General features: G+C 40.1%; 1 protein-coding gene across 4 annotated transcripts; it reads right to left on the reverse strand.

Annotated features, from left to right (window-relative positions):
* Positions 1-1,268: 1,268 nt before the first annotated feature.
* rab39bb (RAB39B, member RAS oncogene family b) lies at positions 1,269-15,742 on the reverse strand. 4 transcript variants are annotated; one of them, XM_031304330.2, is made up of 4 exons: positions 15,066-15,742; positions 8,404-8,664; positions 3,658-3,838; positions 1,269-2,697 (listed from the first exon to the last, which is right to left on the reverse strand). In XM_031304330.2, the coding sequence occupies exons 2-4, from the start codon at positions 8,616-8,618 to the stop codon at positions 2,452-2,454; spliced, it is 642 nt and encodes a 213-aa protein (XP_031160190.1). In that variant the 5' UTR covers positions 8,619-8,664; positions 15,066-15,742; the 3' UTR covers positions 1,269-2,451. The 4 variants fall into 4 exon arrangements, with proteins under 4 accessions (XP_031160190.1, XP_031160189.1, XP_031160188.1 ...); XM_031304329.2 differs by having other exon boundaries at positions 8,404-8,680; positions 15,066-15,741; XM_031304328.2 differs by having other exon boundaries at positions 8,404-8,692; positions 15,066-15,741.
* Between the last annotated feature and the right edge of the window lie 620 nt (positions 15,743-16,362).

Below are 16,362 nucleotides of genomic sequence, written 5' to 3' on the forward strand. Positions count from 1 at the left end.
CAGCATTCCGTGAAATGATCACAAACTGTCAACACCGCATTACGTGGTGGTGGCACGGAATGTGCGAAAATTCCGTGTATCCCGTTGTTGTCCCGCGTGGAAACCTAAGCCCACCCACGACCTTTTCCTTAACTTAAGGGGCCATGTTCATTTCACGGAATTCTTCCGTGGGCCCATCACGGAATTTTTTGCGATTCCGTGAAACTGCCACAGATTTTGAGTTAAGGGGCCCCTTTCATGTCTTCAGCTGTCCTATATAAAGGCCTAAAATGCCCAAAAAATAATCTTAAAAAAAAAGGTAAATTAACACAGAACCACACAAAACAAATGATGATTTTAAACCTTAAAAAGCATGTTGGCCTTACTCCAAACAGTGATGTCACAATAGGTGTTGTGTCTTTAATTGGTGATGGCATAACACCTGCTTGACATCCCAGCTTGTCATATTACCGTAGCAGTAGTTTTGTGTCCAATGTGATACAGTTTGACCCCATTTACACGAGTCATTTCATGTGTCTTGTATCAAGGTAAAATCCAGATGAGATTTGAAACAATTGTGTTTGTACTTAGTCACATATGTGCATCTCAATTGGCAAGACAAAATTGTTGCTTTTCTTCACGGGCACATACAATTTGACCTTCCTGAAAGTTATAATATTCAGATTTAGTTTTGGAGCCGATTTAGAGAGGTGTTAATTCAACTTCGTGGTTATTTTGGAGGCTGCATCATCTGCTGCATTATCTTGCATCATACTGAGATGTTTTTCTAATCTGTCAAACCCATTTATATCAATTGTAGAGGGTATCAAGGGTAGAGTAACAAAACAAAACAACTCTCTTTAAAATGCAATACAATTTAACAGCACCACAAACTACATGCTTCAAAATGATCATACAGTTGAATTAATACCTCTTTCAAACCGTTTCAACAAAAAAATGATCATTCATTGAACTTTCATGAAAGTAGGGCTTTTTTTGGTATCAGAAAGCTACCTGACCCATACAAAACCCATGTAGTTTCTAGGTATAAGTGGGATCTTTGAATTGCAGAAAAATCCCAAGTAACTATGCCAGGTACATCAACCTGCAGCATTGGAGTGTATTAAAATGAAAATAAATGTTTGATGAGATATTACACTTGCGCACACACATACAAATGGCATATAAACCACTTGCTCAGGACAAAATTGACCCTTGTGGTTTCCTCGTGCCTGTATCTGTGCTGGGTTGATTTAACACCTGCCAATTGGACTTTTTTTGCATGATTATACTGTCCGTATGCGTGCATTGTGGATAATGTGGTTCTTTTGTGGAATCCGTGGTCTGGTCCCTTTATGTCTGCTTTCAATAAATCAAACTCCACTGTGTTTATCTGCAGCCTTCAAAAGTCACAAATCAGGCTCCACAGTTAAGATGGACTTGGCTGTGAAGGTGCTTTCTGGCTTCAAACTCGTATTAGTCCACCTTAACAAGTCCCCAGTTAAAGGCAAACATTAAGGTGTTGTTAAGCTAGTCCAACAAGTCCACCTCGGTCAAGCTGTACACGTTGTCTTTTCCTGCTTAAGGAGTCCATAAGGAACTGGATGGGTGATGATGTTTTGTTATAGTGCGGTATTTAGCAGAATGATACTGGATATAACCATTTAGTCAATGTCATTGAGCTCACTGGAGACCTAAATTGCTTCAAAGAGAAACAATGTGGTCCCTGGCAACAAAACCACAGCTCCGGGAGGGAAATCAGTCTTCCCTCATTAAATGTAGGACCTCCAGGACTCCTCCGTTGACCTCTGATAGTGGAATGTGGAGCAAAATGTCAGCACAAGAGAAACACGACTCTTGTTAACGAGGGATGTTGAATCTAAAGGTGCCTACTTAACTTTGAATGATATGTGCTAGGAAAATGTTGGACACCAACGTAAAAGTGATCGTTTGGTATGTGATCATGTAACTGCATATTGGAAGAGAGGAAAAGATTAAGAAGTAGTGGGAGGCGAGGTGAAGGAAGAGATAAGAGAAAGAAAGATTAGTCTAGAGTTTTATCATATTTTGATGAAGAACAAAAATGGATCCTCTTTCTAAGGCCTTTCTAAGACATTCAGGGAGGGATTTTCAAGCAAGAAACCCAAACCAAAACTAAAGGAATGGAATCATGGAAGCCCTCGCAAGTAAATGAGCATCTGTGATCCTTCCTCTCCAAGGAAATAAAACGTATACAGAAATGGGCACAACCCTTCAGCTATCCACCCATGTTCAAGGTGTTCTTCTCTGCCTTCTACCTTCATTGAAAGGCATTAAATGTCCCCTTCTGTATCCAGTCTGAACAAAGAACAACAGAGGGTTATCAACAGTTTCATTCAGAGGGCTGACACCTCAGTCCGTCAGCCACTCTCCTCTGAATCCTTTCTGAATCCCTCCCCTTTTTCACCTTCAGTCCCAAAGCTCATTCCCACATCAACACAGACAGCGGCGGTCACTCTTGGTCACTTCCTCCGAGGAGTGAACCACATTGGGGACAAACCCGCTCTTCACGCCCTCCCAGCCCTCCTGGATTGTGATATCGCCAGACCGCACCAGGGCGAAGATGTCTCTAGTCAGCTCGGTGAAGGCGTGCTCCACATTGATGGCGTCACGTGCCGATGTCTCGACGTAGCGCATCCCGTACGCCCCTGCCAGCTTCTCTGCTTCCTGGCGGGTCACCTAGAAGATAAAATGAGATGAGATGAAACTTCCCCATGTGGGAACTTGGCAGTCAAGAGCTAGTAGATGTAACACACTCTGAGAACCACAGTAGAACTTCTGAGGTCTTATGTCCAGATCTGGAAATGCCTGCCAACTGCCTTTTTTCAACCAGTTTGTTTACTCTGGTCCGAATCAGCGGATGAGTTTTAAGGTAGACTTTTTACACTTCCCCCTTGGTTTGGTTTCATTTCGCACAAAAATACAAGGGACCCAGAAATGCATCACTAAAAGCCACATGAGATTGCTCACCTTCCTCACTGGATGTGTCTGGGGCAGGAGTTAGAAAGAAAACACAGGAAGGAGGTTTTGAAGATGGTCCTATCTACCCAAATATCAAGAAGGCAACAGACTTTGTTGCTAGTCTACGTCAGGCCTGATTAATTCTCCGCCTCGCTGCCATTTTAGTATGCAACGAACTTGCAGAGTAGCTACGCCTCGTAGTTTAGTCAGATGGAGGTCAGATCACGTTCCCACCAGGAATGAATCGCTCCATAATTTCTTTTGTGAATGACCAAGACCTTTCAGGATCCGACTAAAGAGGCTAAGACGGGAAACCTTTCATAATTTCCTGGTTTATTTTAACTGAATCCTGCTCTTAAACATTGTATTATATCAGTGAAGACACAATGTTGTGCAGTGTTTTGCAGTGCCATCCTGTCTAAATTCCAATGGTGATATTTTTGCTTCCTGTCTGTCAGCTTCCCCAAGAGAATTGAACAAATAATGACGACTTGCCTCTGATCCAAATGTGTGCTGACCTAAATGTGAACACGAGGTTATTTTTAATGCTGCAGACTTTGTTAAATTGCATATTACACAACATTCAAAACAGCCACTATCCTACTATCCCACTATCCCAGCCACTATTTCAACAAAGCTTTATTAATATTGTTGTATTCACTTTTGTACTTTACACACCTGGCGCTGTGCCTCCAGGTCACATTTGTGACCCACCAATAGGAAGACGATGCTGTGGGGCTGGACGTGGCTACGTGCCTCTTCCAGCCAATCATGAACATTCTGAAAGGAGCGGCGGTTGGTGATGTCGAACAGGAGGAGCCCTCCCACAGAGTTACGGTAGTAAGCCCTAGTGATGGACCTGCAGAGGTTGCAAAATGGAGAGTAAAGATCAGAGCTAGATCATGCAATTAATTTGTCAAGTACAATAAACAGATCCCTTAGTACTACTGCTACCCCTGTTGAGCTTTCCATTCTCACATGGCACATATGCAGTGTACAATGATAATGGTGGCAGATTCAACATGCACAATTCTTAGTAATTCAAACAGTGAGTCCTTGATCTCAGACAGGTAGATAAAAGCAGGCTTTCTCGTTTCTAACTCACGACAGTCAGTTTTTCTGACTGACATGACAACTGTCACTGGCAGATTTTATCAGCTTTAGCTAGCTAGCTAATCAAGCTAAAGTTAACTCCATGTGTTAGTTGAAACCTAGTCTCGCATTGCCAGAACCTCACAACTGCGGAGGAGGGTCTGGCTAGTCCACACAGCATTCTGGGATGGGAGAAAGACGTGCTCTGGTTTATTGGCATTTTTTTATACTAATCACAATCGTCTTGGGCGGCGCTAAGCACTGGACAGAGCAATGGACACACAAGACATTTGATATTTATGCTTTATAGTATATAATGATATCATATAGGATGAGAAATAACCACTGTGTTTGACAAACCTGATGCTATCTCGGTTAAAACATTTGGCTGTGGTTGCTGGAGTGTAAACTTCCCCGAATCCAGTAAAGAGCTGGACAGACGGCTAACATTTATTCTGCACTCTGATATAGTAATATCAAGGACCAGCTTCCACACAGTGGGGAAGTACTACTCATTGAATTGTCTTAGCTTAATGTTTCGTTAGCTAACAGAATGTTTCTTAACCTTGGGGTTACACTGTGTGCAGCAGTAAACTAGTTAGCATGCTAACATTTGCAGTTTACAGCAGACACACATATTATTAAGTTCCTTACACTTTTATTTTTAGTTTGTAAGACTATTATATCTGTTCAGGATGAAGAGAATGAGAGATAAGACACATGCAATGAAAGAGATAATAAGACATGATTAATCCAGGGGGGAAGATATTCAGAGGGGAAAAGCTGATGGCAGGAGGTGTGAAAGATAGAAAAGAAGCAGAAGTGATGGAGATGTAGGGTGTCAGAGCTGAGAAGTTGGGAACAGAATTGAAAAGATGTTGTAAACAGCCGAGTGTGAAGTGTTACTGTATGCCTTACATGATATGATCTGGATAATTTTGCTAGTTTTTGTGACCAGTTTTGATGATCGACAAATGATCCATTCATTGTAAATTTAGTTATTTTAGAAAAATGTTCCTTGGAGAGCAAAATAACTTGAAATAACACAGTCAACATGTATGATATGTATTATCATATCAGTATGATAATAACACATTTTCTGATTTCTGCCCATTTTACAGTTTGTTAAATGTACTGGGGGCGGCCTCTAGCTCACCCAGTTAAGAGCATGCGCCCCATGCAGACTGAGTCCTTTGCAGCGGTGCGGGTTCGAATCTGACCTGCTGCCCTTTGCTGCGTGTCATCCCCCATCTCTCTCCCCCTTTCCTGTCTATCCACTGTCACTGTCTAATAAAGGGAAAAAGCCCCAAAAAAAATAATCTTAAAAAAAGAAATGTACTCATTTTCCTTTTCAGTGGACAGGTTTGGATATGAATTCATTTTTGGTGCCTTTTATTAGCATCTTAACTAATTTAAACTAAATATGAAATGCAATATACTGTATCAGCACTGCCAACACGCCATGTTTCTGTCCGTACAAACTGTTAACTTGCAACAATATCAATATCATCCTCTGAAAGTTAATATAAATTCAGCCCGAGTGAACTAAATAGAATTGTGGTGTTTGATTTTACAAAAGGAACATTGCAGCCTCGACTGGGAGGAGAATTGCTGCTCGATTTTCATAAGATGTGACACCCTGCATGCAAACATACAGCGTACCAACCCCTTTATGATGCATCTATCTTCCCACAGTGTGCTCGCAGAGAGAACGTCAACATAAATATAACGATGAGGAAAATTACAGACTTGAGATGGAAAGAGAGACGTGTCATGAAAGAGGGGAGGATTAGCGAGCGGAGAAGATACAGTAAGAGGGAAGGAGTAGGCGGCAAAAATTCAGAACCAGCAAATTATTCATTTGAGTTAACACAAACACACACACACACATCACGTCGTCAGGTGAGGTGGATTCAGATCAGAAGCTGTCAACTCATCCGTAGGATCAGGAAAAAGACATAAATCCCAAAATACGTAGAAATGTAAGTACTAGTGGATCTTAAGTAGGCTATTTTCCCAAAATGGCAATGTTCAATAAACAGTGCAAGTAGTCTTACATTTATGTCCTTACTTTTTTGAGAGATCATAGATTTATTTGATGTTTCAAACATTCTGGATGACATTTATTTCTGACTTGTCCTTCGGTCTCGAAGGAGGGGACATGTAACGGTTGCCATGGAGACGCTTATCATGCTGACAGGTGAGACCAGTCCCCTTCTGTCAGGATGATGAGTATGTGTGTGGGTGTGCATGCATGTGTGAAGCTGCATTTCATGCTATGAGACACATCATTCTGGCTGTATTATATTATACCTCATATATACCGATGGAGGATATATGCATTTTTGACGTTCAAATGCATAAGTGATGAGATTGTTGGGTTCAGTGTCTTGCTCAAGGGCAGCATTTTACATGAACGCTCAGTAAAAAACTAGGTAATAAAGGGGTGATATCTTGGGAACACCATGGTAATACCATTGCAGTTACAGAGATATAATATTTTGAGACTAGAGGTAATATAGGTGTTTTTTTATATTAGAGGAAGAATGGGGGTAAACGTAGATATTTAACATTTCAAGCTAATTATTTGGCAGCTCATCACTCGTAATAACGTGGTAATAATCTAACAATAGGCTAATCTGCTATTACCATGACATCACCTTTTTACCTTATTATATTATAAAGCAGGTTTATTTTAAAGGCAGAATCATCTGTACCATTCAAATGTACCCTTGTGATTTTCCGCTTTTAAGAACACTTTCATGTGTTTACAGTACGTATTAGAAACAACCCCTCTAGTTGTTTTCTCTACTCCTATCACTTGAAATCTCATTTAAATAACTGCTCTTTCTCTTTGTGCCGGCAAACACATTAGTCACAGAGAGAAATTTGAGTTTTGAGTCTCCAGCCTACGTCATAAAGCTGTAAATATTGCCAAACATTAAGTACTAATATTTATTTTTTATTAATCTTTCCTGGAAATTTAATACAATTCACAATCTTTTGATACTATTTTGGTCTGGTGCTGTTAATCAGACATCTAATATTTCTAATGTGATATTTTGATAATTGTTTATTGATCTATGAGAGAAAAAAACTCACTTTTCTTCAACAAGGAGGTCAGAGGTCAGCTACACAGCTACATTTCACCCCGGATGACTCTTTCAGTTTCCAAATAAATCAGAATTAAAAGAGGGGAACCACAAGTTCCGTGTTGGGGACATCTGTGCTGCGAAGTGGCTGTGATTCTGCACTGCATTTCTCAGAGATCACATGTATAGTGTGAATGATCTGACGTGTTTTCTGCTGAATTAGTTTGAGTTTGTAATTGTCAGTCAGCTGCTCGTGCTGACAGTTCCCCTTTGTGTATTTACTCCAAATAAACTGATGTTGCAGAAACATGAAGTGCATTACCTCCTAGTGTGCGCCACTGACCTTTAAGCCATGAAGACAGCAGATGGTGAAGCTCTGAACATCAGTCTGGGATTTTCAAGTGTTGCAAAGTAGCAATTATAGTATCGATAATTAGTATATCTGCAAACTCCCGTGCATAATGCAAAATAATAACTAGTCTTCATCTTCCTCACGTTGTCACTATATGTTTATACTGAAATATTACAAAATATCACACAATAACGAGGCCATGGCCTGTGGTGGAATGTAACTAAGTACTTCCACTCAAGTACAAATTTTAGGTGCTTGCTTATGCTAGGCTACTTTACACCTACTCCACTACAATTCAGAGGAAAATACTATAGTTTTTACTTCACTAGATTTATGTTTTGATACATTTTGTAAATTAAACCCAACAATGAGGCAAAAATAGTTTACATTAACTTAAACTTTATTGATTGATTGATTGATTGGTTGATTTAAACTCAACCAGCTAATTATCCAGTATGATTAGATATATGATAACAACACTGAGCGTATTCTTCATAATTTGAACTTTTATTTTTAACACTTTGAGTGCATTTTACAATAATAGCCTACTTCTATATAATTCCGTTTTTCTACTTTGTGAAGTTTTGTATGTGTGTGTGTGTGTGTGTGTGTGTGTGTGTGTGTGTGTGTGTGTGTGTGTGTGTGTGTGTGTGTGTGTGTGTTTTTAACAGTGTATTGAATATGTTTTTCACCTCTTCTCATGGCAAACAAATAGCCTGCCATAAATTACTATTATTTATCTCACAATTCAGCATTAAGGGCACCCTTTGGTCACTACTGGCATATTATAGGAATATCATATCGGATATTAGCCTACTGTAGCCTATATAAAACTCAGAATAGACATGTATAACTTTCTCCCACACACACACACCCAGCTGTTCTCACCTGAAACGCTCCTGGCCCGCGGTGTCCCAGATCTGCAGCTTGATCCGCTTGCCCGGCTCGATCTCCACCAGCCGGGAGAAGAAGTCCACGCCGACCGTGGGGTCCGAGACCTGGGCGAAGCGTCCCTCCGTGAACCGCCGGATCAGACACGACTTGCCCACCGTGGAGTCCCCGATGACGATCAGCCGGAACTGATAGAGCCATATCGCCTCCATGACTTGGCTGGGCCTGTCTGTCGCTCCCACCGGTCGGTTTGTCTGTCTGTCGGTCTGTCTGTCTGTCGGTCGGCCTGTCTGTCGGTTGAGGCGTGTGAGTTGGATAGGCGCGAGAGAGAGAGAGAGAGAGAGAGAGAGAGAGAGAGAGAGAGAGAAAGAAAGAAAGATAATCTTTATCCCTCTACATTTTTATAGCCTAATATTCATAATATTTGACGACTGTAGTGGCCTAATGTTGGCCACTACAGTTTACTCAAGGAAGGCAAGTTTTGAGGTAGGCTACTTGTATGCCTACTTTGTTATTATTTATTATATATAATAGTATATTATATTATTATATATAATAGTATATTAATATATATTATAGTATTTGCATTTCATGCTACTTTACTACAGTTCAGATGCAAACATTGTACATGTAACTCCAGTACATTTATTCCATAACTTAAGATTTAGACAGATGCTAAGCTACTACTAATGTCCTACTAATGACACATGAGAGGATCAATTAAGGCAGGACATACATTGAAGCTGTACATAAACACAACTTTAAAACCATACAGGAACTTTCATTCTAAGCTGCTTTGTGGCCTAATATTCCTGAAATACTGTCTTTGAATGATAATATGTCTTATAACCTCCAAAAATGTCTTGGGGAATCTTTTTGCAGTTCATATATATGTGGAAATGTTCTATGAAAAGTTAGGAACTATGTGTAAAGTTCTGATAATATAGCCTACTAATGGCACAGGATCAAGCAAGACAGGACATGAATTAAAGGTGCTGTAGGTAGGATTGTGAAGATCCAGGACTTTGAACATTGACAACTTCTCAGTCCCTCCCCTCCTTTCTGCTAATGCCCAAAACAGTCTCCTAAGCCCCTCCCCCCACAAGGGAGAATCAATGTGTGTGCATGAGCAGTGATTGACACGCAGTTAAACGTGGGGTATACTCGCCGCAGCCGACTTGTAGCGCGCCAGTGTGATGTCATGGGAGCGCCGTAACTGTTTATACTCCCGCGTGGTGGTCGCAACACTAGTTGCAGTCTTCTCCTGAACAGAGGTGGCGCTAATGAGGAAAGGCTACCGACTTTGCTATTTCTACGGACTAGAAGAAGAAGAAAAAGGTAAACAACGGCAGAACTGGCAGCAGCATTGACGTCAATGCTTCGATTTGATTCGATGACCTACTTCGTCGGATCAAGCCTTTCATTCACCATAAAAGAACTCATCTTAACTTAGTAAGTTTACAAGAGAGACTTGCAGTCACTCTGAGAGTCCTGGCATTCGGTTACCCTCGAGCTCGTTCAGGCTTCCTGTTTCCGCTTTGTCGCGCACCGCTGAAAAAAAATAGAGTGGTGCGCGCCCTCTGGACGCACCAGCGAGATCTACGTCATTTTGACGTCACATTGGCGCGCGCCATGATTGGAGCGTCTAAACAGGGAGCGGTGGATTTTTGCAAATTGCACTACAGGCTGTAGGTGGTGCCAGAGGAGCCAGATTTTTTTTTAAATGACCAGCTTCATGTAGTTTTACTGGAACATAGGGTCAGTTTCAGCAAATATGACAGAAAGTTAGTTTTATAAGTCTTACCTACTGCATCGTTAAAGCTTTACAAAATCATGTCTTTAAAACCATATAGGAACTTTCATTCAGTCTACTTGAATGTTTCCACAACCAAAACTACCATGGAGTGCAATCTGAAGTGGTAACCTCTCCAATGTGACATCATTGTCTTAAAGTTAAGCTTGTAACCTTTTTTTTTCAAACACAAGAATGGTCATTATATGATTTATTAAAAACAAAACAAAAATGTATATAACCTTTTTTTGGAGGGGACTACATTATTATATAAACATATGGGAACATTTCCCCAATTTAATCTTTAAAAAGTAGTCAAAGGGATGTTTTCACAAACAGAAACATCTTCTTGTGTACACTTTTAAGTGCGAGCCACTGCAATGAGACTCTATATTATGTATTATATTAGGCCTATATAATGTCAGTAGTGATCTAGACCTACGCTGGGTTATTTGTCCAAGCAAAGTTTCCAAATGAGTTAATCCCACTTTTGATGAGGGATTAGGAATTCTTTAAGAAAGTATTTAAACTTTTTTGAAAGAAAACCACATCAGACACAGATAATCATTCCAGGCAGAGTATTTTACATGTTGCAAAAACAAGTCTGGAGGGGTCCTTTCCTTGGGAACTTTGGGAAAACATTGTCTTATAAACGTATGAAAATGTTCCTCTAATCTTTAAAAAAATAGGCTAAACAAAAGTTTGCAGTGTACAGTTTTGAGTAGTAGCCTATAGTAATAATACAACTAAGTATGTCCTATACTTCTATACTATTTCTACAGTATACCCATTGAGACCGGTAGTCTTTAGGTACTAAATCATTTCTTATATTTCTTATATTTTATGATACTTTTGTTTTTTTATCTCCACTGGCATCCCTATGCTAACATACTGTGACTTCTACTGTGCATTCAGTCCTAAATTTGTGGTAATCTTTGTAAAAATCCACCATAAATATAACATTATACTGCTGCTATTGAATACAAACACTGAAAAGTCATTTTAAGACAATGCATATTCCTGGACTAAGTCTCCCTTGATTCAGTTACAGAAATATAACCTTTAATTTGCTATTTGAGGACATCACACACATAACTGTGCTTCATTGTATTCAGTGCGTGATTCAATTAAAACCACGAGAAATGAGAGAAAATCCTCTTAAGCTTTCCTCGTCACTCGATGGCATCAATAGATGTTTTAATAAGCATGCTTTTTAGGATTATTGGCCGTAGCCTAATGCCCTGTTTTCATATGAGGCTTTGGCATTTGAATGTGTGACTTTCCAAATAATTAGACTCTGATGGCTTGTTTACATATTGGGACTATAGTAGCATTTTTGACATTACATTTCTTTTTTAAACTTAAGTACCATTTACGTACAATTTTGAAGTACTTGTGCTTTACTTGATTATTTCCATTCCATTCTACAGTGTCACTACATTTCATAAAGAAATATTGTACTTTTTTCTCAGCTAGTTACTTTATTTGCATTAAAGTGCCCATATTATGAAAAAATCACTTTTTCTGTGATTTGGGGTGTTATGTTGTGTCTCTGGTGCTTCCACACACATACAAACTTTGAAAAAAATTCACCCATGCTGTTTAGAGAGAGATACGGTTTCTGAATGTGTCCTGCCTTCAGTCTCTGGGTGAGCTGTTCAAAATCGGCACGGCTTGTGACGTCACAAGCCGAAACGAGCAGGCTAACCGCAACCATTAGCTCGTAGTGTTAGCATGCTAACGCTATGGCTAACGCTAGCATGCTAACGCTAGCATGCTACCTCGTTCTCAATAGCAAAGCACTGCTACAACACACCAAGTTCACCATAATCTACAAAAGAACTACTTACATGTGCGCCCTCATTTAGAAGTCTCCCAGTTAATCCTGCCTTGTAGCTGACCAAAGTTGTAGAAACAGCCTTTCTTTTACTGTCTATGGAGCTAGCTAGCTGACATGATCTACATCTGAGCTACTGGGCATGTGCAGTGCAATCAAAGATGGTACAGAAGAAGAAGAAGAAAAGAGGTCTCACTCTGTAGCTAAAACAGAGACCAGCTGAAAAGAGGAGCTGCAGCAGTGAGAGAGAGCACTGCAGTACAACACAAATATGGTGTTTTTTGAAAATTAAACCATGTAAACCTATTCTGGTACAACCTTAAAATACAATTATGAACCTGAAAATGAGCATAATATGGCTGCTTTAAAGTGCTCACATTATGCTTTTTGGCTTTTTCCCTTTCCTTTATTGTGTTTACAAAGTGAAAAAGCCCAAAGCCCACCCCAAAGGGACTTACCATCTCCAACAGAAAACACTGTTCACAAACTGCTCCAAACAGCTCTATTGTAGTCCAGCCTTTACTTCCGGGATGAACGTGCGTCACTTTGTAGCACACGTTATAATGCTCGCCTAGCTGCTAGCATGGCACGCCCTCATACTCTGCTTCTTAATGGCTAGTAGTCCTTACCTAGCTACTGCGCATGTGCGACTCCCAACAAAGATGGAACAGAAGTGTGGTGCCTCACTCTGTAGCTAAAACAGAGAGCTCAACACACAGGGTGAAAAGAGGAGCTGCAGTAATGTGCAGTACAACAAATATATGGTATTTTTTGAAAATGAAACCATGTAAACCTATTCTGATATAACCTCTAAATACAATTATGAACCTGAAAATGAGCATAATATGAGCACTTTAACACTTAATTTACAAAACCAACCTTTGAAATGTATTGATTTATTTTGCTCATAATACTTTTGTCCCTTTATTTAAAGCTATAGTGCGTAGTTTCTGTCTCCCCCATGAGGAATTCTAAGTAATGACAACAAAACTGTCGGCGCGTCCACATGATACAAGCCTTCTGTGATCGCCAACAACCCCCACCCCTCCTCCGCACAGTTGCTAATAGCCAAGGAGGACGCGGAGGATTAAAAAAACATGATGGACTCTTCAGAAGAGGTAACTATCTTCACTCGAGTTTCTGCGCGGGAAAGTCGCCGGACGACACCATTTTCTGAACATAGCCATACTGAGAAATATAGAGAGAGTTTTGTGGAGCTGATAGTCTTAATTAGCTATGTAACAACTCATTTAGCAATGGCTTGAATGTAACGGACGTTTATTAATATCAAAAAGTTACACACTAAAGCTTTAAGTTAAGACTCTGTTGAATATACATTTATCTTTCATATTGTACCCTTTTGAAAATCAGTTTATTTGCTTCGTAGCAAAGAACAAGCTAGCATTACCCCATAAATCTCTCCTTGTACCATCTTTAAAATCGGGTAAATTAATTCCTAAAACTAAATTTGAACACTTTGGTGAAATTTGCACGTAATTAGTAACTCCAAAGGGTCAAACTGAAACTTACCTTTAATACAATAATGTCAACCAATATCTGTCCTTATGTTGCATTTACATGAATGATTAACAACGTGAACCCTTGACTGTATTTAAGGCATATTTAACTCTAATGTGTTGGTGGTCCAGGAGACCCGGCACTAATCCCAAAATAAGTCTATTCGAGTTTATGTTATTGGTGGTTAGTCTAATCTTTGTCTGTCAATCACTTACCAAACAAGACAAACATACTGTACATGTGTTCATGAATTTACTCTTGAGATCTGTAGTACACTTTTGACATACTTTATTTGTTTTGAATTTCCATTCTATGCTACTTTATACTTCTACTCCACTACATCTCAGAGGGGAATATTGTACACATTTATTAAAATGTATATTTAGGCTATTATAACACACAATATCTGATATACTACTAATCTACCCAAAAGTATACAAAGTATAAAATTGGCACCACATTGATGATCTACAACATTATTAAGCTCTTATGTGTATTTTTTAGTGATAAAACAGAATAATATTCTATAATATCTTTGAAAATAGACATTCTGAAAAGAGAGTTCTTTTGATACTTTAAGTAAACATTGTTGATCACAATTCTGTACTTTTACTTAAGCAACATTTTGAATTCAGGATTTTTACTTGTAATGGAGTATTTCTACTTTTACTTAAGTAAAGGATCTGAGTACTTCCACCACTGATTTTCTATTAGGGTCAGAAAAAAAGGTCAGAGTAAAAAGTAGGATAAAAAATGTGTTGGCAATTATTATTTTCATATAGGCTATAGCAGTGGGGTCTGTGGGAATAAGAAAGTAAAGCCAATCTCAACTTAACACAAGGGTTAAGAGGGACATGTGATTTTAAACTCTATACTATTTATCTTCACACTACACCACACTGGCCAGGCCATCAGGCGGGCAGGGAGCCAGACACATGCAGCCTCCCATCATCACCCCCTCCGTGTCTCTGGGGAGTTGGGTTGCGTAGCTTGGTCGGTATGCAAACATTAGTGGCCGAATCCCCGGTGAATAGCAGCTTTATGGGCTCTCGCACCGGATGCGTTATGGGGGGCAATTTGGAGGTCCACAACGGCAGAGACGCTATCACATATCCAACATTTAAAGGTCTCAAAAACCTGTCACATCTCAAATAAAAAATGTCTCAGTGTGGGGCTTTTATTATCTCGTGTAGTAGCCAAGTTTTAATGCCATTGTGCTGTAAACAACAACACAACAGGTTTTCCAAAACGGAACATTTCACAGTCTATGCTTATTTGCATATATTATGTAGAGTCTAGAGCCAGATGGATTCCAGACGCTATAATTATACTTATAAAACGTCTTATAACACAGATTGTTTTTACTGCAGGCTATTATTAGACCAGTGCACATCATGACTGAAAAATAGGCCTTATGCTCTCTAAAGGAAACCACTTTCAGGCGTAATGACATGATAAATAACAGAAATACAGACTGTGAATGGTAAAAAAAAACAAAAAAAAACAGCCTACTTGGAGCTGGAGTGGAGTTTAGGCCAGAATGGTTGCTCTTCTTACGCTGTTTGCGGCGTTCAGGACCAGGCTGATGTGGGCTCCATGGCACCGAGGAGTCTGTCTGGGTCGATCCTCAGGACGCAGTAGAACAACCGAAACTCTCCCAAAGCCTCGATGTTTGTCTTATAAAGCCTGGACGCAGACGCTGGTGTAGGCTATAGCAGGCCCTGCTGGAGTCAGGGCTGATTTCCTTGTTGATGTCAGGCCCGAGCTCAAAGAAAAAAAACGCATCCAGAGCAGGTGCAATGGAAAAAAAAACACGGATCTTGCGCTTTCAACCGGAGCCACGAATAAACCAGGAACAAGCGTCTCGTCTGTGTTTCCACGCCGAGACGCGTGGCTGTTTCTGAGGGCAGGATGCTCGCTGTCAGGAGGGAGGGGGGGGGGGTCCCGCGGTATCACGTTTGTGTTTGCTGTGTGTTTGTGGTGTTTCGCTGCTGATGAAATGGCAGCAGTAGCAGCAGCATCATATAGCCTGACTCATCCCGCATCAGTACCACTGCCGTAAAGGACTGTGGAGAGGCGCAACACTGAAGGAAAACGACTATGGCCAATCTTAGAGTTTAGGGGGATTGTAAATGAAATAACAGACAAAGAATTATTCTAAAGCAATATTACGAATATTGTGAATGGTTTTATTGTTATTGTTATTAGATTTTGTCAATAATGGTGGAATGAAAAATAGAAATCCCTGCAATATGATTTTGGGGACATTGTAGCTGAAGTGATAAGGGCCTGCATATGTTTTAATATCTTTAAATAAGTAAATGCTGACTGACTGATAGATAAAAACAGACGCTGTAGTGTAAAAAAAAATAATATTATAGTGATTTTTTTTTTTAAATACCATGGTGATCGTTTATATGTTTATTGCAACAAGAGGGAAGCTGCACACACAATGCGCCAGTGCGCTGTTCACGTGAACATGCACCAGTGCGCAGGCACGGAACTGGACGAGCTGCAAGGTGGGACGTGTAGTTTTTACACATGCAGCACTGAACCTTGTGTTTTCCATACTTGTGAGGGCCAAAGATGAGGAAAGAGAGAGAGTTGTTTGCTAGTTTAAGTTTTTAGGGGTTTCAAGATTTCGATAAGGATAAAACCACCAGAACCAAATATAGCAAAATATGTAGGTGTGAAGCATGACACACGCACGCACACGCGCGCGCGCACACACACACACACACACACACACACACACACACACACACACACACACACACACACACACACACACACACACACACACACACAG

This window comes from Sander lucioperca, chromosome 17 (assembly GCF_008315115.2).
Source record: "Sander lucioperca isolate FBNREF2018 chromosome 17, SLUC_FBN_1.2, whole genome shotgun sequence".
NCBI lineage: Eukaryota > Metazoa > Chordata > Actinopteri > Perciformes > Percidae > Sander > Sander lucioperca.